Source organism: Garra rufa, chromosome 2, assembly GCF_049309525.1.
Source record: "Garra rufa chromosome 2, GarRuf1.0, whole genome shotgun sequence".
Lineage (NCBI taxonomy): Eukaryota > Metazoa > Chordata > Actinopteri > Cypriniformes > Cyprinidae > Garra > Garra rufa.
In genome coordinates this window covers 62,222,214-62,245,640 of record NC_133362.1, presented here as the reverse complement: position 1 = coordinate 62,245,640, position 23,427 = coordinate 62,222,214, and the positions used below count along the sequence as shown (strand labels likewise).

The window sequence follows — 23,427 nt, the reverse complement described above, 5'->3', positions numbered from 1 at the left end:
ATACGCTTTGTATACATTTGTCATATATTATTCATGTATTTTAAATAATCAACAAGTGTATTTTTTATTGATAAAAATATCTGGGCAATACATTATAAATACGCTTTGTATACATTTGTTATATATTATTCATGTATTTTAAATAATCAGTAAGTTTATTTTTTATGTATAATTAGTATACTTAAAGGTTTATGAAATATGTTTCAATCCTATTAGAAATGATAACAAAATACATTTTTTGGAAATGCTGAGATGTTAAAAGCACATTTTAGTTCATCTTCATGGTGTCTCAAAATAGCACAGTTGAGTACACTTAGATGATCTTAAGTTTATCTTAACATATACTTAATACTATTTTTTAGTACAATAAGTACAAAATTAGTGTGCGAAAATAGAGCACTTTAAGTACATTAGGGAAGTGCACTAAGTGTACTTAAATTGTATTTTAGCACACTTTTTTTCACACTTTGTATATTCTTTTAATATATTATTGCTATACTTTAAATTAGTCATAAATATATTTATAAATGTTCAAAAGTAAGGTTTAAGTGTATTTCTAGTTGTAACTAAATATATATTTTTAAATACAGATATAGTATGTTAAAAGCACATTTTAGTTCAATTTCATGGTGTCTCAAAATAGCACAGTTGAGTACACTTAGATGGTATTAAGTTTATCTTAACATATACTTAATACAGTTTTTTAGTACAATAAGTACAAAATTAGTGTGCGAAAATAGAGCACTTTTGTACATTACTGAAAAGTGTACTAAGTATACTTAAATAAAGTGTATTTTAGTGCACTTTTTTTTAACCTGGGAGAATTACCACACTCAAAATCAGTTTAAGTGTTAGTGCTAATAATGCATTCATATTAAGTGTACTTAAGTACAACTTTTGGAAAAATGTACTTCTACTACAATACATTACTAATAGATTTTTAATAAAATAAATTTAATGTAAACTTAAAATTACCACACTCAAAATCAATTTAAGTGTTAGTGATAATAATGCATTCACATTAAGTGTACTTAAGTACAACTTTTGGGAAAATGTACTTCTACTACAGTACATTACTAATAGATTTTTAATAAAATCAATTTAATGTAAATTTAAAATTACCACACTCAAAATCAATTTAAGTGTTAGTGATAATAATGCATTCACATTAAGTGTACTTAAGTACAACTTTTGAGAAAATGTACTTCTACTACGGTACATTACTAATAGATTTTTAATAAAATCAATTTAATGTAAACTTAAAATTACCACACTCAAAATCAATTTAAGTGTTAGTGATAATAATGCATTCATATTAAGTGTACTTAAGTACAACTTTTGGGAAAATGTACTTCTACTACAATACATTACTAATAGATTTTTTATATATTAACTTATTTTAAACTCAAGATTAGTATGTAAACAGTGTACTAAAAATCAACTAATGTTTAAAGCATTTTAAAGCACACTTTTGAAAAACACACTAATAAAACTCTTTTGGATGTTTTTTCTGTAGTGTACTTTATTGTAGTACACTAAAAAATATTTAAGTATTACTGGTATTTAGTATACTTTTGTCAAGTGTACTAAAGTCCTACTGAAGTATAAACATACTTTTAATTAGTAAATTTATAGTGTATAACCATCAAACTTTTATTTAACACAAAAAAAACAATGTACTAAAAATGTATTTGCGGGTATTTAAGTGTATTTTAATTGCATTTAAGTATATTTTTTTTTCACCTGGGCCTGCATAGACTTTGTTTCCCAGCCCTCTCCATTCTCTCCAGTCCACTTTTTTCTTCATTCCTTGTCTACGGCAAGTTGCGCCTTCCGGGAGGGGGGAATAATGTTACACCCCCATCATTCTCTCTGTCTTGATTTCTCCCATATACCCATATTTGGTTTTCCTGTCATATAGTTATTCCCATCATCTTTCTTTGTCTGGTTAACCTGTCTTTATTATTTGATTTGTGTTCGTGTTCTGGTGTCCGGCTGCAAGGTTACCTCTTGTGTGTTCCTACCATTCCTGTCTGTGAATTTCCCTGCCTGTGGATTATTAGTAAAGACGTTGCTTTTGACTCAAGGGGTAAGGTCTTCAACCTTTAGCCAAAAAAGTTAAATGGCTAATGCTGCTGCTTCGGCAGTATGCAGGGAAGGAAACCAGAGGCTGTTTAGTTTGATTAAATGTCAACAGAGGTGATGGGTTCATTATGCTAAAACAACAGCTTTTGTGGGGAAACAGCTCATCATTTAATAAATAGAATCAAAAACCAGAGCTCTTGACAAAACCGACTGAAGCCAAACGAAATAATATTACTACTGCACGATCATCCCCAATGGATTTAAATATTGCGCTTTCCAAAACAGCACAGGTGAGTAACAAGATGCAATGGGCCAACGCACATTGTACAGTGGCCCACAGGGAAATCACATCGGTTGTTGTATATACTTTTATAATGATACTGTACAGTCTGTAGTCTCTAGTCTCATATATTGTCTGTGGTACATGTTTTCTAACACCAGTCAGCAGTAATGATCATAATTTCACTGTATGCAAAAAAATACAAAGACAATAAAGGCTTTTAATTCAATCCCATTGATATTATTTATATATTTCGAACAAAACCTAAAACATCATGGCTTTCAACTATTAAAGCTAAAAAAAAAAATTTCTTATGCAAATACAATCAGTTGACAGCAATGTTGTAAAATATTAAATGTAAATATAATGTATTAATAAAAAAGTAATGAGACTGATCTCACTCCTACTAATTTACAAGTAGGGATGGGTATACATATACATGTCAGACCAGTATGTGTAAATCTGCCAGAGATACACACAAGATTTAAAAAAAAAATAAAATAAAAAAGATTGTTTCTGCATGACTGTGTATAGCAGATGACGAATAAAACGCTTCCCACATGCAGTTAAATGATACGGTTATTGTCCAGTGAGGATCCAATGTACTGAACACTTATAAGGTTTCTCTCCAGGGTAAAACATCTTATGCGTTTTCAAATGTACTGACTGACTAAATCTCTTGATGCAGTTTGAACACTTATGAGATTTCTCTCTAGTGTGGATCATCTCATGTATTTTCAGATATGATGACTGACTAAATCTCTTGCTGCAGTTTGAACACTTAAAAGGTTTCTCTCCAGTGTGGATCCTCTCATGTGTTTTCAAATGTTCTGACCGACTAAAACTCTTGTTGCAGTGTGAACACTTATAAGGTTTCTATCCAGTGTGGATCCTCTCATGTGTTTTCAAATGTTCTGACCGACTAAATCTCTTGTTGCAGTGTGAACACTTATAAGGTTTCTCTCCAGTGTGGATCCTCTCATGCCTTTTCAAATGTACTGACTGACTAAATCTCTTGTTGCAGTTTGAACACTTAAAAGGTTTCTCTCCAGTGTGGATCCTCTCATGTGTTTTCAGACATGCTGACTGACTAAATCGCTTGTTGCAGTGTGAGCATTCATAAGATTTCCCTCTTTTGTGGATCCTCTCATGTATTTTTAGATATGATGAGTGGTTAAATCTCCTGTTGCAGTGTGAACACTCATAAGGTTTCTCTCCAGTGTGGTTCATCTCATGTATTTTTAGATATGATGACTGGTTAAATTTCTTGTTGCAGTGTGAGCATTTATAAGGTTTCTCTCCAGTGTGGTTCATCTCATGTATTTTTAGATATGATGACTGGTTAAATTTCTTGTTGCAGTGTGAGCATTTATAAGGTTTCTCTCCAGTGTGAATCCTCTCATGTATTTTCAGATATGATGACTGGTTAAAACTTTTGTTGCAGTGTGAACACTTATAAGGTTTCTCTCCAGTATGGATCCTCTCATGCCTTTTCAAATGTACCGACTGACTAAATCTCTTGTTGCAGTTTGAACACTTAAAAGGTTTCTCTCCAGTGTGGATCCTCTCATGTGTTTTCAGACATGCTAACTGACTAAATCTCTTGTTGCAGTGTGAACACTCATAAGATTTCTCTCCAGTGTGGATCCTCTCATGTGTTTTCAGACATGCTAACTGACTAAATCTCTTGTTGCAGTGTGAACACTCATAAGATTTCTCTCCAGTGTGGATCCTCTCATGTGTTTTCAGACATGCTAACTGACTAAATCTCTTGTTGCAGTGTGAACACTCATAAGGTTTCTCTCCAGTGTGGATCCTCTCATGTGTTTTCAGGTCTCCTGAACGACTAAATCGCTTGTTGCAGTGTGAGCATTCATAAGATTTCTCTCTAGTGTGGATCTTCTTATGCAGTTTTAAACAAGTTACCGAAATAGAAATCTTTTCACACTTTGAACACATGCATTCTCTCACACCAGTATTTATATTCTCATATACTTTCAAACTTTGTAGACGGCAAAATCTCTTTCCACACAAATGGCATGAATGTGGCTTCACCTTTGTATGAACTTTCAAGTGATACCTCAGACCTGAAGCTGCTAAATACACTTTACCACACTGATCACATGTGTGCTGCTTCTCTCTAGTGTGGATGTTCATGTGCTCCTTAAGGCTTGATGAGCGTGAAAAACTCTTCCCACATTGATCACAAGTGAATGGTTTCTCTCCAGTATGAGTTTTCATGTGACGCTCAAGATCTCTTTTTCTTGTGAAACTCTTTCCACACTGACTACAGGTGCAACATTTCTTTAAATCTTTCTGTTTGACTTGAGAGCAACTCAAAGGTTTTTCTGTTTTGAAATGATTTTTCTCCTCAACTTGACTTGATTCTTCATTCTCCTCTTTTTCTTTAATCGACTCTGAAATGAAAGTAAAATGATTCATATTTAGGAACTTGTTATAAGCTGAAAAACATGAACAAACTAACATTTGACAGCAGTGCCAATAAGTCCTACAGATGGTGGCGCCAGAAGCAGATTTGGTAGAGCTGGTGTGTGGGATATCAAAAATAATGATCATTTAAAGTAGATATCGACCGATTAGGATTTTTCTATAAACGATGCCGATGTTTAGAGGTCAGCGTCAGTCGATTGCCGATATGTGCTACCGATTTTTTGGCCGACTTTTAGGGTCGATATCTTAAAGTTCTCCCCTTTATTTGCATGCTAAAATGTCACACTAATAATAAATGGATGCACAACATCTCTAAACTTAACATCATGAACACTGACTTGAACCATCTCTCAGATCTTAAGTTTTGTGCACTGCACAGTATTAACATAAAAGATTTAACCAAAGTTAACCAAACTGACTAAGTATTAAATATATAAAACAGATAATATAAAAAAGTAACTAAACTAAAAGTTTTAGAGCTGAGATTAATGTTTTAAATATAAAATTAAGGCTATAAAGTGGGTCGGTGCTTCCGACTGACGGCCTGTAAGTACATTAAAGAATTCAGTACTGACTATTGAATGCGAGTTTTGAGCAGTGTAGGGTAGTGCTTGTTTCACGTTCTACATTTGCAAATGCAGACATGGGGTTATGTTTACACGCCGTGACAAAATGCATAAAAAGACAGTATGAGTCATTATAATCAATCATCAAAATCAAGAATCAATATAAACAATAATGTATGCATCAAATGCCTAATTTATAATGGGTTTTATCATTTCTGTCTCGATGCACCAAGAAATGGCATCACGACATGTTTAGGGGTGTTACATTTCCAACACACACTTGAGGTATTCAGCCAATCACAAACCACGGATAGCTGGCCAATCAGAGAACACCTCGTTTAAACTGGATTATTTTAGAGCTTTAAAGAGCTGAAAATAGTTGTATGAAATACTTAAAAGTCATTGAAAAGTTCTTGAACTTCTCTCCCAAAATGTTGTACAAACCCTGAAACTAATGATGTAATAGCATTGGACTATTTCTTCCTCACCACCATGACTTTAGTTAACACTACTGTTTCTGTATCAGCCTTGTTTGATCTGTTAAAAAAATAATTCACTTTCTGTGAAGCCTGCATTTATAATACTTTATAAGAGTATTCTTGAGGAATTATAATGAATTAATGATGCATTATAAAAATCTTATAGTATGTTGTATCATCTCGTATCATCATGTATCAGATGAATGTGTAACATGACACATTTGTATTATCAGTTTGATTATTTTGATGGTACCCTTTAGACAGCTTTTGATAAGTAACTCTGCAACTGCATGACAGCTAGCAGTAATTATTATTAGTATTATGCTAAATATATTCTAACACCATATTTTGATGGATCCCCTAAGGATAAACTAATATGTAACTTTGCAAGTATGTGAATTTTCTACCTAGCCTAAGTCTACTAATTCTAGACTAATAATAATAATAAAGGAGTGTTAGTTGACATGTAGTTGGAAAGTTGCTTATAGTTAATAGACCGAGGGACCATCAAAATAAAACTGTAAAATATAATGTAAAAAATAAATGTGATATGATATAATACATTATAAATTACCTAGATTTAATATGCCGTCCATTGTGTCTTATAAATAATCACAATCTTAGGTTAGAACCACAAATACTCAAGTATTATAATGTATTAAAATTGTTATGATTATTCATGAGATGATATAACTTAGGGTTTTTTTTATATAATGCATTATGTGTTCATTATAGTGCCTTAAAAATACCATTGTAATGTATTATGAATGGGGCTTCATCGAAAGTGTTACTGCCCCCATATATACTTTTCAACAAACTGATCCCCTTTAAAGATTGTTTCTATTACAGTTAACTAAATCTAAAACTGCTGTAAGTATTATTAAAGCTCATTATGAAGTATTATGAAAGCCTGATGTACCACAAACAGTCACTAAAGATGAATGAAGATTAAACACCAACCTCCATGTTCCACAAGTTTTATTCTCAAAGCTTCTGATTCCTCCTGTTTTATTCTCAAAGGTTCTGGTTCCTCCTGATTTATTTTCAAAGGTTCTGGTTCCTCCTGTTTTATTCTAAAATGTTCTGGTTCCACAAGTTTTATTTTTAAAAGTTCTGGTTCCTCATGTTTTATTTTCAAAGGCTCTGGTTCCTCATGTTTTATTTTCAAAGGCTCTGGTTCCTCATGTTTTATTTTCAAAGGCTCTGGTTCCTCATGTTTTATTTTCCAGATTTCTAGTTCACTCGTGTTCTCCTCACTCTCTACTTTAATAAACATCTTCACAGCAGCAGATCTCAGTTCAGCTCATACTTCTCCAGATATTCCTGCTTGCTTCAAAACCTAGTCACAGATATAAGGATGAGAATAGCAAAGGTATTTACTGATCTGATTCAAAACTGTACTTTTCTGTTTACAGAAACTACATTTCTCACAGATTGTACTAAAACAGAATCAGACAAAACAACAGAGAACGCAGTGTAACTAATCTTCTTCTTATGTTTAATGGTGTTTGTCAAACAGAAGTTAGTGTCTTAGTGCCACCCGCTGGACTGGAGTGTGAAGCGCCGAAAGGAGGAAAATAATGCGGGTGAAATGACTTTGTTATAAGGTGCGCTGTTGTTTTTCTTTAAAAAGCCGATCTGCACAAATCAATAAAAATGACTTAAAGTTATAGACAAGCATCATGGTATTGAGCATCAACAGAATATTTTTACAGAAATATATTTTCTACAAATAAATTTTTTGGCCATTTTTTGTATATTTTTGAAAATATGTTTTTAAAAATATATTTTAAAATCATAAAAAAATATATTTTGCCCTCCATATATTTCAGTCCAAGAAAATACATTCACATCTAACATTTTTTTAAGCAACTCTTTATTTGATGTCTAAAACATGTACAGCTTTCAAGCAGTCTCAGTTCCCCCAGCTTAGAATTCACTCCAATCCTCAAAGCCTTCTTGAACACATTGGAAAACCAGTTCACTGCCTCTGTAACAGACAAAAATCACAGCTATATTTTAAAGGGGTGGTCCATCACATATCCACATAGAAACAAATCAACGCACACATCAGTAATGGCAAATAGAAGCTCAAGCAAGCTTGCTTGATGTATGAGGACCAATGGGGTTCATTCCTTGCTATTACACATCATGTTTGAGCTTCCATAAAAAACTAAGTTTGTTTTGCACATCAAGCAAGTATGGTTAAGCTTCTGTTTGTTTGCTGAACAAAGTTTATGTTATAGGTAAATTAAATCTGCTCACAATACACATGATTGAGTCTTTTCTGAAAATTAGGCCTAAACTGTCTAAACAGTCAGTTTTGCTCTGTCCTCCTGCAAAAGACAAAACACAATACATGAACATTTGAATACGGTACAGTGGATATGCAACAGTCTTCTGACTAGTTTTAGATTTCCAAAAGGTTTTGTGCATCTTAACATTAGGATTCAAAATATATGCTATTGAGAGAGATTTTTATTGGTATCTTTTGGACAGTAAAACCAATGAAAGAGAAGTAGAATTAGCCATTCTAAAATACTTTATTTGACATATCTAACAATTTGACCTGATCTTCAAAATTGTTTACCTTTCATTCAATTGCTGTGGATCAGCACCTCCGGTGAAAAAAGGGCCATTAAAAGAGTTTCGGCCTGCAGGGCTGAAGTCCACTGATGATTTTTATTCCTGTGCTATGTGCTAACTCCACCTGCAGTGCTCACAAAAAAAGAGATATTCAATATAAATTGTTTTTAAAAAAAACACATTTGTACAGGTCCTTCTCAAAAAATTATCATATTGTGATAAAGTTCAATATATTCTGTAATGTGCTGATAAACATTACACTTTCATATATTTTAGATTCATTACAACACAACTGAATTAGTTCTAGCCTTTTATTGTTTTAATATTGATAATTTTGGCATACAGCTCATGAAAACCCAAAATTCCTATCTCAAAAAAATAAGCATATTTTATCCAACCAATAAAACAAAAGTGTTTTTAATACAAAAAAAGTCAACCTTCAAATAATTATGTTTCACGAGTTCCCTCTTACTGATAATAAACTGAGTGAAAGATTGTGCGTGTTTGGCGTGCTGTCCGGGAGAGGGCCTCGAGCTCTGTGGTAATTGCCGAGCCCGGGGCTCTCCCCCGCCCAGGGGGAGGGGTCCGAGCTCAGCACTGGCCCGAACCCTATAAGCGCTCCCCCTATGGGCTGAAGGTGAGGAGACAGGGTGGAGGATGGGTTTGACGAGACAAGAGATGAGGAAGGTAGGATTGTTGTGTTATTTATAAGGATTTTCCCTGTGTTGATTAGATAGGGAGACTGATTACTAATGATGTATTGGCCGTGTTAATTATCTGCGCGAGCTCCTCCCGAAACGCGTTTATAAAACATCACTTCACGAGTTCCCTCTTACTGATAATAAGCTGAGTGAAAGGTTGTGCGTGCGGGAAAGGGGGGCTAGGGAGCTGGGATGGGGGGAGGGATGGGCAGGGTGGGCGGGAAAGGGGGGGCTAGGGAGCTGGGAGGGGGGGGGGCGGGAAAGGGGGGGCTAGGGAGCTGGGAGGGGGGGAAGGGATGGGCGGGAAAGGGGGGCTAGGGAGCTGGGATGGGGGGGAGGGGAGGGGGGGAAGGGGTGGGCGGGATGGGCGGGAAAGGGGGGCTAGGGAGCTGGGATGGGGGGGAGGGGCAGGGGGGGAAGGGATGGGCGGGGTGGGCGGGAAAGGGGGGGCTAGGGAGCTGGCACTGCGGTGTGAGGAAGGGGACTAGAGGCTTCTGCGGAAGCGGGCTCTGCGGTACGGGGTACGAAATAGTGGGGGTGGGTAGGGAATGGACTGGGATGATTGTTTTAGCTTAATAGTGTTTGGTGGGCTTCTTTGATGTGGGAGCGGTCTGATCGGATGTAGCTCTTGAAAGCTTCTGACGACCAGCGACCGAGTTGCTGCTGGGAGAGGCCTTTTTGGGCTGCTGTTGTTGCTGCGCCAATTCGAAAGGAATGGCTGGAGAAGTTGTCGGCTGGGATGCCGGATAAGAGTAAAACAGACTTAAGGGGTTTCTGAAACCAGAAACGGGTGACAGGACGATTGGAGTCGTCTGTAAAGAGGGGGTCAGATGTTTTTTTTTTTTTTTTTTGATTTAGATTTCATGATCTGGAGAAAAGCTAGGAGGGTTTGGAAAGGTTGGATGGGCGACTGGAGGTTTGAAGATGTAAATGAAGTGGCCTCTCTTGGATTGGTCTGTTTTGCTTTGTTTAATGAAATAGGAAATAGCTTCACTGCCTAGTACTGCTAGGTCAGAAATGGTTGGGTGGATGGCTGGGTTGAAGCTAGATGTGATGGCGAGCTCAGAGCATCTGAGGAAGCCGAAAAAGCCAGGATAAACATGGCGTCTAGCGTGCGGGCGATGTGGATGGATTGATAACCTTTTCGGAGGGTGGAAATGCACTTTGATAGTATTTTCAGTGTTATAGGTTGGCGGGTGTCTGGGCGGGTGTCTGGGCGGGTGGGGTGGGTTTTTTGTATACCTTTAATAAGTAGGGCTGTCTGGGAATTGGAAATTTGGGTGGAAGGTGAGCCGTATAGAAATTTGTGGAAGAATTGAATGCCGCTAAGGTATCCTTTAATGGAGCTGACTTGGAGGTTTTTGATGGCGTTAAGATAGGAGATGAAGGAGGTGGTAGCTAGCAAGGAGAAGTCGGGGAACGATAGCTTGTAAGCCGCGTGAAATGTTTTGAAACATCTCCACGCTGTTAGGTAGGACTGGAGGGTTCTGGGGGAAACGGCTTGGAGAATGGAATTGAGGGAAGCTTCGAGGAGGGGTCTCAGGGGGTGGTTTATGGGAATATCAGCTCTGAATAGGGAGGTACTGGGGTAGGGAGTGGGTCCGCCTCCGGCACCAAGAATCTGAATTTCTGGAAGGAAAAAAGGAGAAGAGAGTTAACTATTGATTTCTAGACCCAGGAATGTGTTTTGCGGTCATAATGAATTGGTCGCAAGCCGAAATCCAAATCGGGCGTCTTAACAAAAGGCATTAGAGTGGGGGAATGGGAGCGGCCTTTGTTGACGCGGTGCACGGTAGCTTCGTTGTCGCAATAGACAAGGATGCTAGTGACGGGCCATTCTTTACCCTATAGAAAAGCTGCAATGACTGAAGGGTATAGCTCAAATTAGCGCTGAGGATGATAGCTGATGCGGAAATCTGGCAGCTGGGGGGGGGGGGGGGTATGTGGATGCGAACCAGCGGCCTTGGAAAACACTTCCGAAACCGATGGAGGGGGTGACATCTGTAAGCGGTTGGATGTCGGTTGGGGAAGAAATCAGGTTTTTATATAAGGATTATCCGTTCCATTGTTTAAGGAAGGATATCCACAGACTGAGTTAGTTGCAGCATGGGTCGGTTAGGGATATTTGGTTCTCTAGGGCGTGGGCGGAGGATGTGAGAAAGGGTAGATGGAAGATGAAGGGGGCGGCCTTGAGGGATGATGTGCATTGCGAAATTTAAATGGCCTAAAAGCTTGCGCTTGGAACGGTTAGTTAAGAGTGAGGAAGTCCCCAGAATCGTTCTATCGATTTTCTCTTCGGGTCTGCTGAAGGGCTTTTGGGTAGTCAAAAATGTGCAGCTGTGGAGGAGTCGGGGGGCAAGATGATCAGAAAGTCATTTAGGATATGAACTGGGAACTGTATGTCATGATTGTTGGAGAGGATCCAGCAAATTGCCTCTGACAACATGTTGAAAAATTAAGGGCTGCTTCTGCAGCAGAAGTGAGGCAGTGAAGTAATATTATTCTGCCAGCAGACACTGAATAGGTGCCAAAAATCTGGGTGGATGGGCATGACTTTGGGGTAGAGGCGATGTCGACTTTGGCCAGCCAAGCACAGTGACTTTTTTTTTTTTTTTTTTTAATTCAGGTTAGGCAAAGGCAGATTGGAGATTGGGGCAGATAAGGCTTCAAAAGGAATCAGATTGTATAATTAGAACATGTGTTTTGGAAATAACATGTAGCTTTTGTAAAATCAACGAAATGAATGAAATGACTCGAAAAAGGATTCGTTCATTTGCTGAACGAGCCACAAAGATCCGAGTCGGTAAAAATGATTCGAAATCACACTAGACGTAATCCCTGTAATGGACGAAAGAGGGGGGAGGGGAGGAATGGCGGGCGCTGGGGCTTGCGCAATAAGTGGAGGGATGTTCGCGTTGGTTTTGGATGACGGCGCTGCCGGCCATGGGAAGGAAAGGGGAGTGTGCTGAGGCATGGGCTGTGAATGGGACTTTTGCAGACTGCGGCGGTAAACTCACGCTACCGCGGCGGCTTGAAGAAGCTGCTGGGTTGTGATCGAAGCCGTGAGCGACGGGCTGGCGTTCGCTTTGGTAGATCGGCGCGGGATGTTTGCGCTGGGGCTGGCGAGTGCTTGCCGCAGACCTGCCACGGTCCATTTCGCTGTTGCTGGAGCGGATGAGAAGGCTGGGGCGTCGGAAGACGCCGGGGAAGGTGCCGGTGATGGCGTTGCGAGAAGGCCTGCGGCCCCGTGGTGCAGCCGCGGGCTCGGTTGTAGGATCCTGCGGGGCGGTGGTGGCTTAGTTGCGGCTAGGGTTGCTACGGGATCTCGTGCTGCTTCAAAAGCGTTATCCTCTGGATAAAAGGTGATCTCGGACATGTTCTCGGTGGTTGGATGTGCCAAAGTGTTGACGAGACAAGAGATGAGGAAGGTAGGATTGTTGTGTTATTTATAGGGATTTTCCCTGTGTTGATTAGATAGGGAGACTGATTACTAATGATGTATTGGCCGTGTTAATTATCTGCGCGAGCTCCTCCCGAAACGCGTTTATAAAACATCACTTAGTTATGCACTCAATACTTGGTCGGGAATCCTTTTACAGAATTGACTGCTTACATCCGGCGTGGCATGGAGGCAATCAGCCTGTGGCACTGCTGAGGTGTTATGGAGGCCCAGGATGCTTCGATAGCGGCCTTAAGCTCATCCAGAGTGTTGGGTCTTGCGTCTCTCAACTTTCTCTTCACAATGTCCCACAGATTCTCTATGGGGTTCAGGTCAGGAGAGTTGGCAGGCCAATTGAGCACAGTAATACCATGGTCAGTAACCCATTTACCAGTGGTTTTGGCACTGTGAGCAGGTGCCACGTCGTGCTGAAAAATGAAATCTTCATCTCCATAAAGCTTTTCAGCAGATGGAAGCATGAAGTGCTCCAACACGGTGTACACGGTGGCTCTGGATGTTTCTACTCCAGACTGAGTCCACTGCTTCCGCAGGTCCCCCAAGGTCTGGAATCGGTCCTTCTCCACAATCTTCCTCAGGGTCCGGTCACCTCTTCTCGTTGTGCAGCGTTTTCTGCCACACTTTGTCCTTCCCACAGACTTCCCACTGATGTGCCTTGCTACAGCACTCTGGGAACAGGCTTGAACTACTTCAGTTGTGTGTAATGAATCCATATAAAATATATATGAAAATATATGAAAGTCTAATGTTTATCAGTACATTACAGAAAATAATGATAATGACATGACAGAATAATAATTTTCTGAGAAGGATTTGTATATTACAAATAGTTTAATAACATAACTGAAAATATGCTTACATGTTTGAAAAAGAGCACTTCTGATGACCTGTTGTGATATTAACACATTATATGAGGAAATAAAATTATTCTGTATATATTAAAGGTGCAATGTGTAATATTTAAGAGGATCTCTAGACAGAAATGCAATATAGTATACATAACTATGTTATAAAGACCTTACTTAATGAACCATTATGTTTTTATTACCTTAGAATTATCAGTTTATATCTACATACACCGCGGGTCTCCTCACATGGAAGTCGCCGTATTGTTTCTACAGTAGCCCTAAACGGACAAACTGCTCTACAGATCACGTTTCATCACTGTTGTTCTAGCGGAAAAACACTGACACAATGATAAACAAGTAACTGTAATATTCACAATAACATCGTTTTATTTAATTATTAAGTAAATATAATTAATTAATTTACGTTTTAAAAGAAACCTCATTACTCTTTGCTATCTAAAACGACGACATCTCAATTCAAGTCAAGTCAAGTCACCTTTATTTATATAGCGCTTGTAACAATACAGATTGTGTCAAAGCAACTGCACAGTATTTAAAACAGAACAACAGTGTGTAAGTAACGCATTATTGAAGATAATCAATTATCAGTTAAAGGCAGTTCATCAATGAATTCAGTGAGATCATCGTCAGTTCAGTTCAAATAGTATACGATATTGCTGGAAAATGTCCCCAACTAAGCAAGCCAGAGGCGACAGCGGCAAGGAACCAAAACTCCACAGGTGACAGAAATGGAGAAAAAAACCTTGGGAGAAACCAGGCTCAGTCGGGGGACCAGTTCTCCTCTGGCCAGACGGAACCAGCAGTTTGTACCAATGTCTAATTGTAGAGAACTCATCAGGTTCCTGTGGTGTAGTACCGATGGCTATCTAGGTTGGCGAGGTCTTCATTGATGATCGTCTCTGGAGCTCATCTGGTTGACATCCATGGCTATTGAAGTCATCTCTAGATGGTGATCCATGATCTAAGCTGGTGCGGACTGGATCCGGGGGACTGCAGTGACCATCTGATCCGGATACAGGCTGGGTCTGGTGGCTACGGTGACCTCGGAATAAGAATGAAACAGACTAATATTAGCGTAGATGCCATTCTTTTTACGATGCAACGAGTGCATCAGATGTAATGTGAGGTGTTTTCGGTTCCGGTTGACCTAATTAATGCAGCCTAACAATCCTTTAACGGATTTGAATTATAGGAATGTGTTAATGTTTTATGTGTAAGCCAGGTTAAAGAGATGTGTCTTTAATCTAGATTTAAACTGACAGAGTGTGTCTGCCTCCCGAACAGTGTTTGGTAGATTGTTCCAGAGTTTAGGCGCTAGATAAGAAAATGATCTGCCGCCGGCAGTTGATTTTGATATTCAATTCAATTCAATTCAATTCAAGTTTATTTGTATAGCGCTTTTTACAATACAAATTGTTGCAGAGCAGCTGTACAAAAGTTTTAGGCTACTACAATATATTTAGTAGCTTATTAGTGGTGAATACTGTATGTTGAGTCGATGTACATATGATATAAATATTAAACTCAGTAACTGTGTAATCAAACAGATGATGAACACTAATTGCAATGGTTATGTGCTGTAATCGACTTGTAGGGGGCGAGAGGAAGACGGCAGCCTACACTGGTGAAAGTGGAGCTAGAGACGGTTCGGGATAAAGTTGCGGTGCTTCGGAGGAAGTTTAAACTCAAAGATAGTGATATATACAGAAGAGTGTTTATATCGTCTGTAAAATCACACGCGGAGCGGATGATGGAGATTAATCTAAGGACTCTTCTTCGAGAGATCCCTGCTGCAAAGGATTACTATGTGGCCGGTAATGGGCGACTGGTTAAGCGTGCTGGTTCAGAGGATACTGCAGGAAGAGGCCCTCGGGTGTGACGAGACCATGCCCAGTCTGTAAGTGCTGACTGTGTTGTTTTGGTTCATTGGAATGTTAATGGATGGACGTTAAATAACTGTAAACTCAGAGCGCATCTGCTGTTGTCTCTTGAGCCAGACATTATTTCTTTAAATGAAACCCATTTATCTACAATTACCCCTGAACTTAGTGGATTTGTTTGGATTGGACATAATAGGGTGGTACACAAAAAAGCTGTAAAAGCCTCTGGAGGTGTGGGTGTTTTTGTTAAAACCACCTTTTTGAATTATTATATTATAAAATCCATTGATAAGACATTTGATGGAATTTTGTGTTTATACTTTAAGCATATTGTTTCTCAGTATTCTTTTATGCTAATGTCATGTTATTTATCTCCAGAAACCTCAACATGGGGTCGTAATGCTGACCTTTTTTTTGCTCAACTGTTGTCATTAATATATGCTGCTGATGCTGATGCTATTTATATATGTGGGGATTTAAATAGTCGCATTGCGCACCTTAGAGATTATGTTGATGAAGATGATATCCCCTCTAGAGTTGTCTTGGATGCAAGCTTAAACAAACACGGAGAAAGTTTTATTGATTTTCTCAGAGATTCTAAATGCTGTGTTCTGAATGGAAGGGTTAACCCTGAAAATGATGGCTTTACTTCTGTATCAATCAAGGGGAGGGCTGTGGTGGATTATATAGTGATCCCACATGTGGATTTAAAAACATGCTCTGAATTTAGTGTTTTTACCCCTCATGATCTGGTGGAAAAAAATGGGCTACAGGTAATAGATATGATAGATGATAGATGTAAGTTCCCTGATCATTCGGTGCTTTATCTGCGTTTTCAAACAAAGCAGACTTTGTGTGTTAGGAATGATATTGAGTTTGGGCTACAAACGAAAAGATTGATAAGAAAGTTGCATGATAATTTTCTGGAGTCTGAAGTTTGTGATAATGCTTTAAGTGGTATAAGAGAGGATTTACAACTTAGAGAAAAAACACAGGACAACATGGATTACTGTTATGAACGTCTTTGTAAGGTATTAGATAAGGAAATTAATAAATACGGACCAAAAATTGACATGCATAGTAGAACTAAACAAAGGCAGTATAGAATTAAACAGCCATACTGGAATAATGAACTGCAAAGTGTATGGAAAAGTCTTCGTATGGTTGAGAAAAAATACCTGAAATGTAAAGATCTTACCTCTAGGCAGGAGTTATACAGAGCTTTTAGAAGTGGTCAATCTGAATTTGATAGAAAACTCAGAGCTCATAAAAGGCGTTATAGGAGGGGGAAAATTCTTCAGTTGGAGCAGTTTCAAAATAGTAATCCTAAATACTTTTGGCAAGAATTAAATAAACTTGGTCCTAAGAAAAAAAAAAAACCCATCCCACTTGAAATTATTACAGAGAGTGGAGAATCTGTCTTTCAAACTGTTCAGGTGTTGGAAAGATGGGAGGCAGATTATAGCAATTTATTTGCTGAAAGTTGCACTTATCAGTTTGATGACCAGTTTTTTATGAATATCTGTAAGGCCAAGGTGGTTCTTGAAGGGGACAACGTTTGTTTACCACTGCTTTCAACAAATGACTTGTTAAATAGTGAGATTACAGTGGCGGAGGTACAGAAGGTAATTGAAAAGATTAAATTACAAAAAGCTGTGGGAGAGGATGAACTGACAAATGAAGTTCTTAAATGTCCCAAGCTCTTGAATACTCTGCATTGTTTGTTTACAAATTGTTTTTGTAGTGGTTTCATTCCATCAGGGTGGTATAAATCCATCATTAAGCCTATCCCCAAGTCTTCTCTGGCGGACCCCAGAATACCTCTGAATTACAGAGGCATAAGTTTACTGAGTACAGTTTATAAAGTTTATTCTGCCATTTTGAACAATCGGCTTTGTGAGTATATTGAAGAGAATCAGATACTGGTCGATGAGCAGAATGGATTCAGGAAAAATAGGGCATGTATTGAACACATCTATGTCTTATCATCTGTGGTGAGAGCACGGCTCCAGGAGGGAAAAAGTACATTTGTTTGTTTTGTTGATTTTAAAAAAGCGTTTGATTGGATAAATAGAGACCTTTTGGAGTATAAATTGATTAACTATGGGATTAACGGTAAATTCTATAGATCAATTAAAGCCTTGTATAAGGCACCAGTAGCTTGTGTTCAGGTGAATGATTTAAGGACTGGTTGGTTTCCTACTCCGTTTGGGGTAAAACAAGGAGATGTTCTTTCTCCAACGTTATTTGCTCTTTATGTTAATGATTTGGCTCAAGAAATTAAAATGGCAAATTTGGGAATAATTATTGAAGACCTTAATCTTAGTATTCTTTTATATGCTGACGATATTGTGTTGATTGCAGAAAAAGAAATTGAGTTGCAAAAAATGTTGAATATTATGAATGATTGGTGTACCAAATGGAGACTTTCTATTAATTCAGAGAAAACTCAAATTGTGCATTTTAGAAAGCCATCTACTTGCCAAAGTGATTATGCATTTTATTTTGGTCAAACATTGTTGAATTATTCTGCGACATATAAGTACCTTGGCTTTGTTTTTCAAGAAAATATGAGGTTTTCTGTGGGTAGGAGAGTTTTAGGGGAATCTGCTGGAAGGGCATTGGGATCAGTGATTAATAAATTAATGGTATGTCCTGAATTGAGTTTCCCTATATTCACGCGGCTATATGATTCTATGGTTGTACCTGTGTTGTTTTATGCTGCTGGGGTGTGGGGATTTATAGAGGGTACTGAGTGTAATTCTGTTCAGTATAGAGCTTTACGTTGTTTTCTCGGTGTTCATAGGTTCGCCCCTAAGGTAGCTGTAGAGGGAGATATGGGTTGGGAGCCCTGTGTGGTGAAGCAACGGGTGGAAATGATTAGACTGTGGAACCGCCTGGTGAGCCTACCTGATTATAGACTTACCAGGAAAGTTTTTAACTGGGATAAAGCCAATGGGTACCCCTGGACTAAAGAGGTTCATGAGATTTCATATGAAGTAAACTCTCAAACTTTATTTCAGAATAATTTACAATTTAAGATATCTACTATTAAAGAAACATTATTTGACATTTATAAAAAGCAGTGGGAGTTAGAAGTGTTAAAGAAACCTAAATTGAGAATTTATGTGCAATTTAAGGACTGCTTGTCTACAGAGCCCTATGTGAATTGTAATATGAAAAGGAGACAGAGATCTCTGTGTGCGCAGCTCAGAGTAGGAGTGTTGCCTTTGGAGGTGGAGGTGGGTCGGTATAAAGGGGTTCCTGAGGAAGACCGGCTTTGTGCTGTCTGTGATTTGAGTTTAGTTGAGGATGAATTTCATTTTATGTTTTACTGTCCTTTGTATAATGATTTGAGAAATGTTTTGTTTGAAAAGATTCAATGTAAGAATCCTGATTTATTTTGGTTGTCTGAAGGGGATATGTTGGGCTGGTTGTTTGATAATGAGTGGTTTAGTGTCGCAACATTTGTGGAGAAAGCTTGGATTTTAAGGCAAAGAACGCTCTATCCAAAGATGTAATGATATTGTTTATAATGGTATATGGTCATCTTCTTATTTGAAATGTTAGTGTCTTATAAGCCCATGTGGGCTGGGCACAAATCTTGTGTATGACACTTAAATAAAATGAAATGAATGAATGAATGAATGTAGGAAAATTATGTAGTGCTGTATGTTGTTTCAAGGCTGGCATCATCTGCGGTCCTCTGAGGGGTTGGCATCATCTCTTCTTCTGAATCCGGGCTGAATCTTGTGTAAACCCTAGTTACCACGGGATGGAAATCCCGTGGCAGAGACAGAGAAACAAAGAAATAATTAGCGTAGCTGCTGTTCCAACTTCCGACCAAACAAAAATGATGTGTTTAGCCCAAGCTGAGGAATATTAATGTGCATTTGATCAGATGTAACTGAAATTACAACGTTATGAGATACATTATGTGAATGCTTGGCTAAAGAGATGAGTCTTTAATCTAGATTTAAACATAGAGAGTGTGTCTGAACCCCGAACGTTATCAGGAAGGCTATTCCAGAGTTTGGGAGCCAAATGAGAAAAGGCTCTCCCTCCTTTAGTGGAATTTGCTATCCTAGGTACTACCAAAAGTCCAGAGTTTTGCGACCTTAGGGAGCGTGAGGGATTGTAGCGTAGTAGGAGACTAGTTAGGTATGCAGGAGCTAAACAATTTAGGGCCTTATAGGTAAGAAGTAATATTTTGTAAGTGATACGGAACCTAATAGGTAGCCAGTGTAGAGACTGTAAAATTGGGGTAATATGATCATATTTTCTTGACCTGGTAAGGACTCTAGCAGCTGCATTTTGGACTACCTGTAGCTTATTTATAGAAGAAGCAGGACAACCACCTAGTAGTGCATTACAATAGTCCAGTCTAGACGTCATGAATGCATGAACTAACTTTTCTGCATCAGAAACAGGTAACATGTTCCGTAGCTTAGCAATGTTTCTAAGATGAAAGAATGCTGTTTTTGTAACATAGGAAATATGATTTTCAAAAGACAGGTTGCTGTCTAATATAACACCCAAATTTTTGACTGTAGAGGAAATAACAGTACATCCATCTAGTTGCAAGTTGCAGTTTAAGAGATTCTGTGTACTGTTTTTTGGTCCAATAAGTAATATCTCAGTCTTATCTGAATTTAACAGTAGAAAATTATTGGTCATCCAGTCTTTCACATTTTTAACACACTCTGTTAACTTTGCTAAGTTAGAAGTTTCATCTGGTCTTGTTGAAATATATAGTTGAGTGTCATCAGCATAACAATGGAAACTAATCCCATATTTCCTAATAATATTACCGAGGGGTAACATGTAAATTGAAAATAGCAGAGGACCTAGGACAGATCCTTGTGGCACTCCATACTTTACTGGTGATAACTGCGATGACTCCCCGTTTAAATAAACAAAGTGGTAGCGATCGGACAGGTATGATCTGAACCATCCTAAAGCCTGCCCTTGAATACCTGTATAGTTTTGTAATCGATTTATGAGTATTTCATGATCTATAGTGTCGAACGCAGCACTAAGATCAAGTAAAACTAGCAATGAGACGCAGCCTTGATCTGACGCAAGTAGCAAGTCGTTTGTGATTTTTACAAGTGCAGTTTCTGTGCTATGATGGGGCCTGAAACCTGACTGAAATTCTTCAAAGATATTATTATTTTGCAAGAAGGAGCACAATTGAGCAGACACAACTTTTTCTAGAATTTTAGACATAAATGGAAGATTAGAAATTGGTCTGTAATTTGCCAATTCACCAGGGTCTAGCTGTGGTTTCTTAATAAGAGGTTTAATAACCCCTAGTTTGAATGGTTTTGGGACATGACCTAAAGATAACGATGAGTTAACAATATTAAGAAGCGGTACTTCTGCTACAGGTAACAACTCTTTTAGTAATTTAGTGGGTACAGGATCTAATAGGCATGTTGTTGGTTTAGATGTGGTGATAAGTTTATTTAATTCTTTCTGTTCTATAGTTTTAAAGCACTGGAGTTTTTCTTCCGGTGTAATGACTAATGTTGAAGTATCAGTTGCTGTGGTATCTATATTAGTTATTGTGTTTCTAATGTTGTCTATTTTATCAGTAAAGAAATTCATAAAGACGTTACTATTAAACTGTGCAGGAATATTCAGGTCAGGAGGTGTTTGGTTATTTGTTAATCTAGCCACTGTGCTAAATAAAAACCTTGGATTGTTTTGGTTTTTTTCTATGAGTTGGTGGATATACTCGGCTTTAGCAGCTTTTAAAGCCCGTCTATAGCTGGACATACTGTTTTTCCATGCAATTTTAAAAACTTCTAAGTTAGTTTTTCTCCATTTACGCTCAAGATTACGAGTTTCTTTTTTGAGAGAATGGGTATTACTGTTGTACCATGGCGCAGTACGTTTTTCTCTAACCTTTTTTAGCTTGATTGGGGCAACAGCTTCTAATGTGTTAGAGAAGATAGTGCCTATGTTACTAGTCATTTTGTCTAGTTCATGTTTATTTATGGGTGCACAGAGCAGTTGAGATAAATCAGGCAGGTTATTTGCGAATCTATCTTTGGTAGCAGGAACAATAGTTCTGCCCAGACGATAGCGCGGAGCTATATAGTTAACATCAGTGATACGCAGCATGCACGATACGAGGAAATGATCGGTAACATCATCGCTTTGAGGTATGATATCTATATCAGTAAGATCAAGTCCGTGCGATATAATTAGATCTAGTGTATGATTAAAACGATGAGTGGGCCCAGTGATGTTTTGTTTGACTCCAAAAGAGTTTAACAGGTCATTAAACGCAAGTCCTAACGCATCATTTGTATTATCAACATGAATGTTAAAATCCCCAGCAATTAATGCTTTATCAAAATTAACCAATAGGTCAGAAAGGAAATCTGCAAATTCTTTTAGGAATTCTGTATACGGCCCTGGAGGTCTATACACAGTAGCCAGAGCAAGAGATAGGAGAGATTTATTTTGCATATCTGACAGAGTAACATTGAGTAGGAGTACTTCAAATGAATTAAACCTGTACCCTGTTTTCTGGGTAACATTGAAAATATCACTATAAATTGTTGCAACACCACCGCCACGACCAATCTGACGGGGTTCATGCTTATAACAGTAGTTTGGTGGAGTAGACTCATTAAGACCAATATAATCGTTTGGTTTTAGCCAAGTTTCAGTCAAGCAGAGTACATCAAAACTGTTGTCTGTGATTATTTCATTTACAATAAGTGCTTTGGGTGCGAGTGATCTAATGTTTAGGAGCCCAAGCTTTAAAAATTGATTTTGTTCATTTATTGTGCATTTTTTTGGTCTAATCACGATTAGATTTGTTCTAGATCCTGCATTAAATTTTTGTTTTGACCTCACTATTCGAGGAACAGACACAGTCTTTATAGGTTGGACAGCACCAATACTATCGTTTAAATGTGCATAACAAAAGCCATCAACGCAACTATTTGAAGAATTGCTTACTAGTCAAATGGAGCGCAGCGTCCTGGAGATGTTGTCCGACAGGAGTTCTGCTCCGACTCTGCTGGGGTGCAGGCCATCAGCGCGGTAGAGCCTAGGACGCTCCCAGAAAAGATTCCAATTATTGACAAAGAGCAGTTTCTGTTCTTTACACCATGACAACAACCATTCATTTAGAGCAAAAAGTCTACTGAACCTTTCGTGTCCACGTCGATACGTGGGAAGCGGTCCTGACACGATGATTCTCGTCGCGGGCGCTGTGCTGCGAACCGTCTCGATCAGGCTCCTGAAATCCCTCTTCAGGACCTCCGTCTGCCGCAGCCTGACGTCGTTCACCCCTGCGTGCAGGACGATCGCGCCGACGCTCACATCGTCCTTCAGGATGGCAGGTATCTGTGAAGAGACATCAACAACGCGAGCACCAGAGAAACAGCGAGTGTGCACTTTACCGTTAGCTAAGTTAGCACAAACGTACTGGACGATGGAGTCTCCGACGATCACAGCGTCGCGTTCCGTCTCGCGGAGGGGAGCGAAGCGGTTCCGGGTGGAGATCTCGAAGACCGGGGGCGGCGGAGGGGGAGAGGTCCTGGCTCGGGGTCTGGCTCGCGCTTTCCTCTGCTGCTGCACCCAGGGTCCGTGGTGTCCCGGCGCCGGAGTGAACGACATCTGGGAGGATCACGTCCTGGGTGCGGCGGATCTGTGCAGAGAATCACACGGAGTAGAGGTTATGGGAGTGTTAGGATCGAGCTGTACACTTACCCGGACAGATTCCAGAGCATCCTTTCGGATTCGCAGCTGAATCTGTCTTGCCTGGAGCTCCTGGATCTGCTTCTCCACTGCCTCCAGCTCCATCAGAACCGAGTGCAGCTCGAACGTGTCTTCACCTGCACTCAAAGGTAGACACAAATTCGCCATTAAAGCAAGTAACAGTGAGTAAGCAGTTTAAGTGTTTGTGAATAGAGAATAAACGATGTATGCAAGATTAGCCGCGACCACGCTGGCAAAGCTAAACGGGTTATAAGCTAGCTTAGTAGCAGACTCGGGAAAGCAAAAATAAAAACTAATGATAACAAGGCGTTCCGATTGTTTTTGTTGTAC

The 23,427-nt window shown here is 38.9% G+C and overlaps 1 protein-coding gene across 1 annotated transcript; it reads right to left on the bottom strand.

Annotated features, from left to right (window-relative positions):
* Window positions 1-1,879: 1,879 nt before the first annotated feature.
* Window positions 1,880-7,336, bottom strand: LOC141325651 (uncharacterized). Its single transcript, XM_073834415.1, has 2 exons — window positions 6,822-7,336; window positions 1,880-4,782 (listed from the first exon to the last, which is right to left on the bottom strand). The coding sequence occupies exons 1-2, from the start codon at window positions 7,135-7,137 to the stop codon at window positions 3,242-3,244; spliced, it is 1,857 nt and encodes a 618-aa protein (XP_073690516.1). The 5' UTR covers window positions 7,138-7,336; the 3' UTR covers window positions 1,880-3,241.
* Between the last annotated feature and the right edge of the window lie 16,091 nt (window positions 7,337-23,427).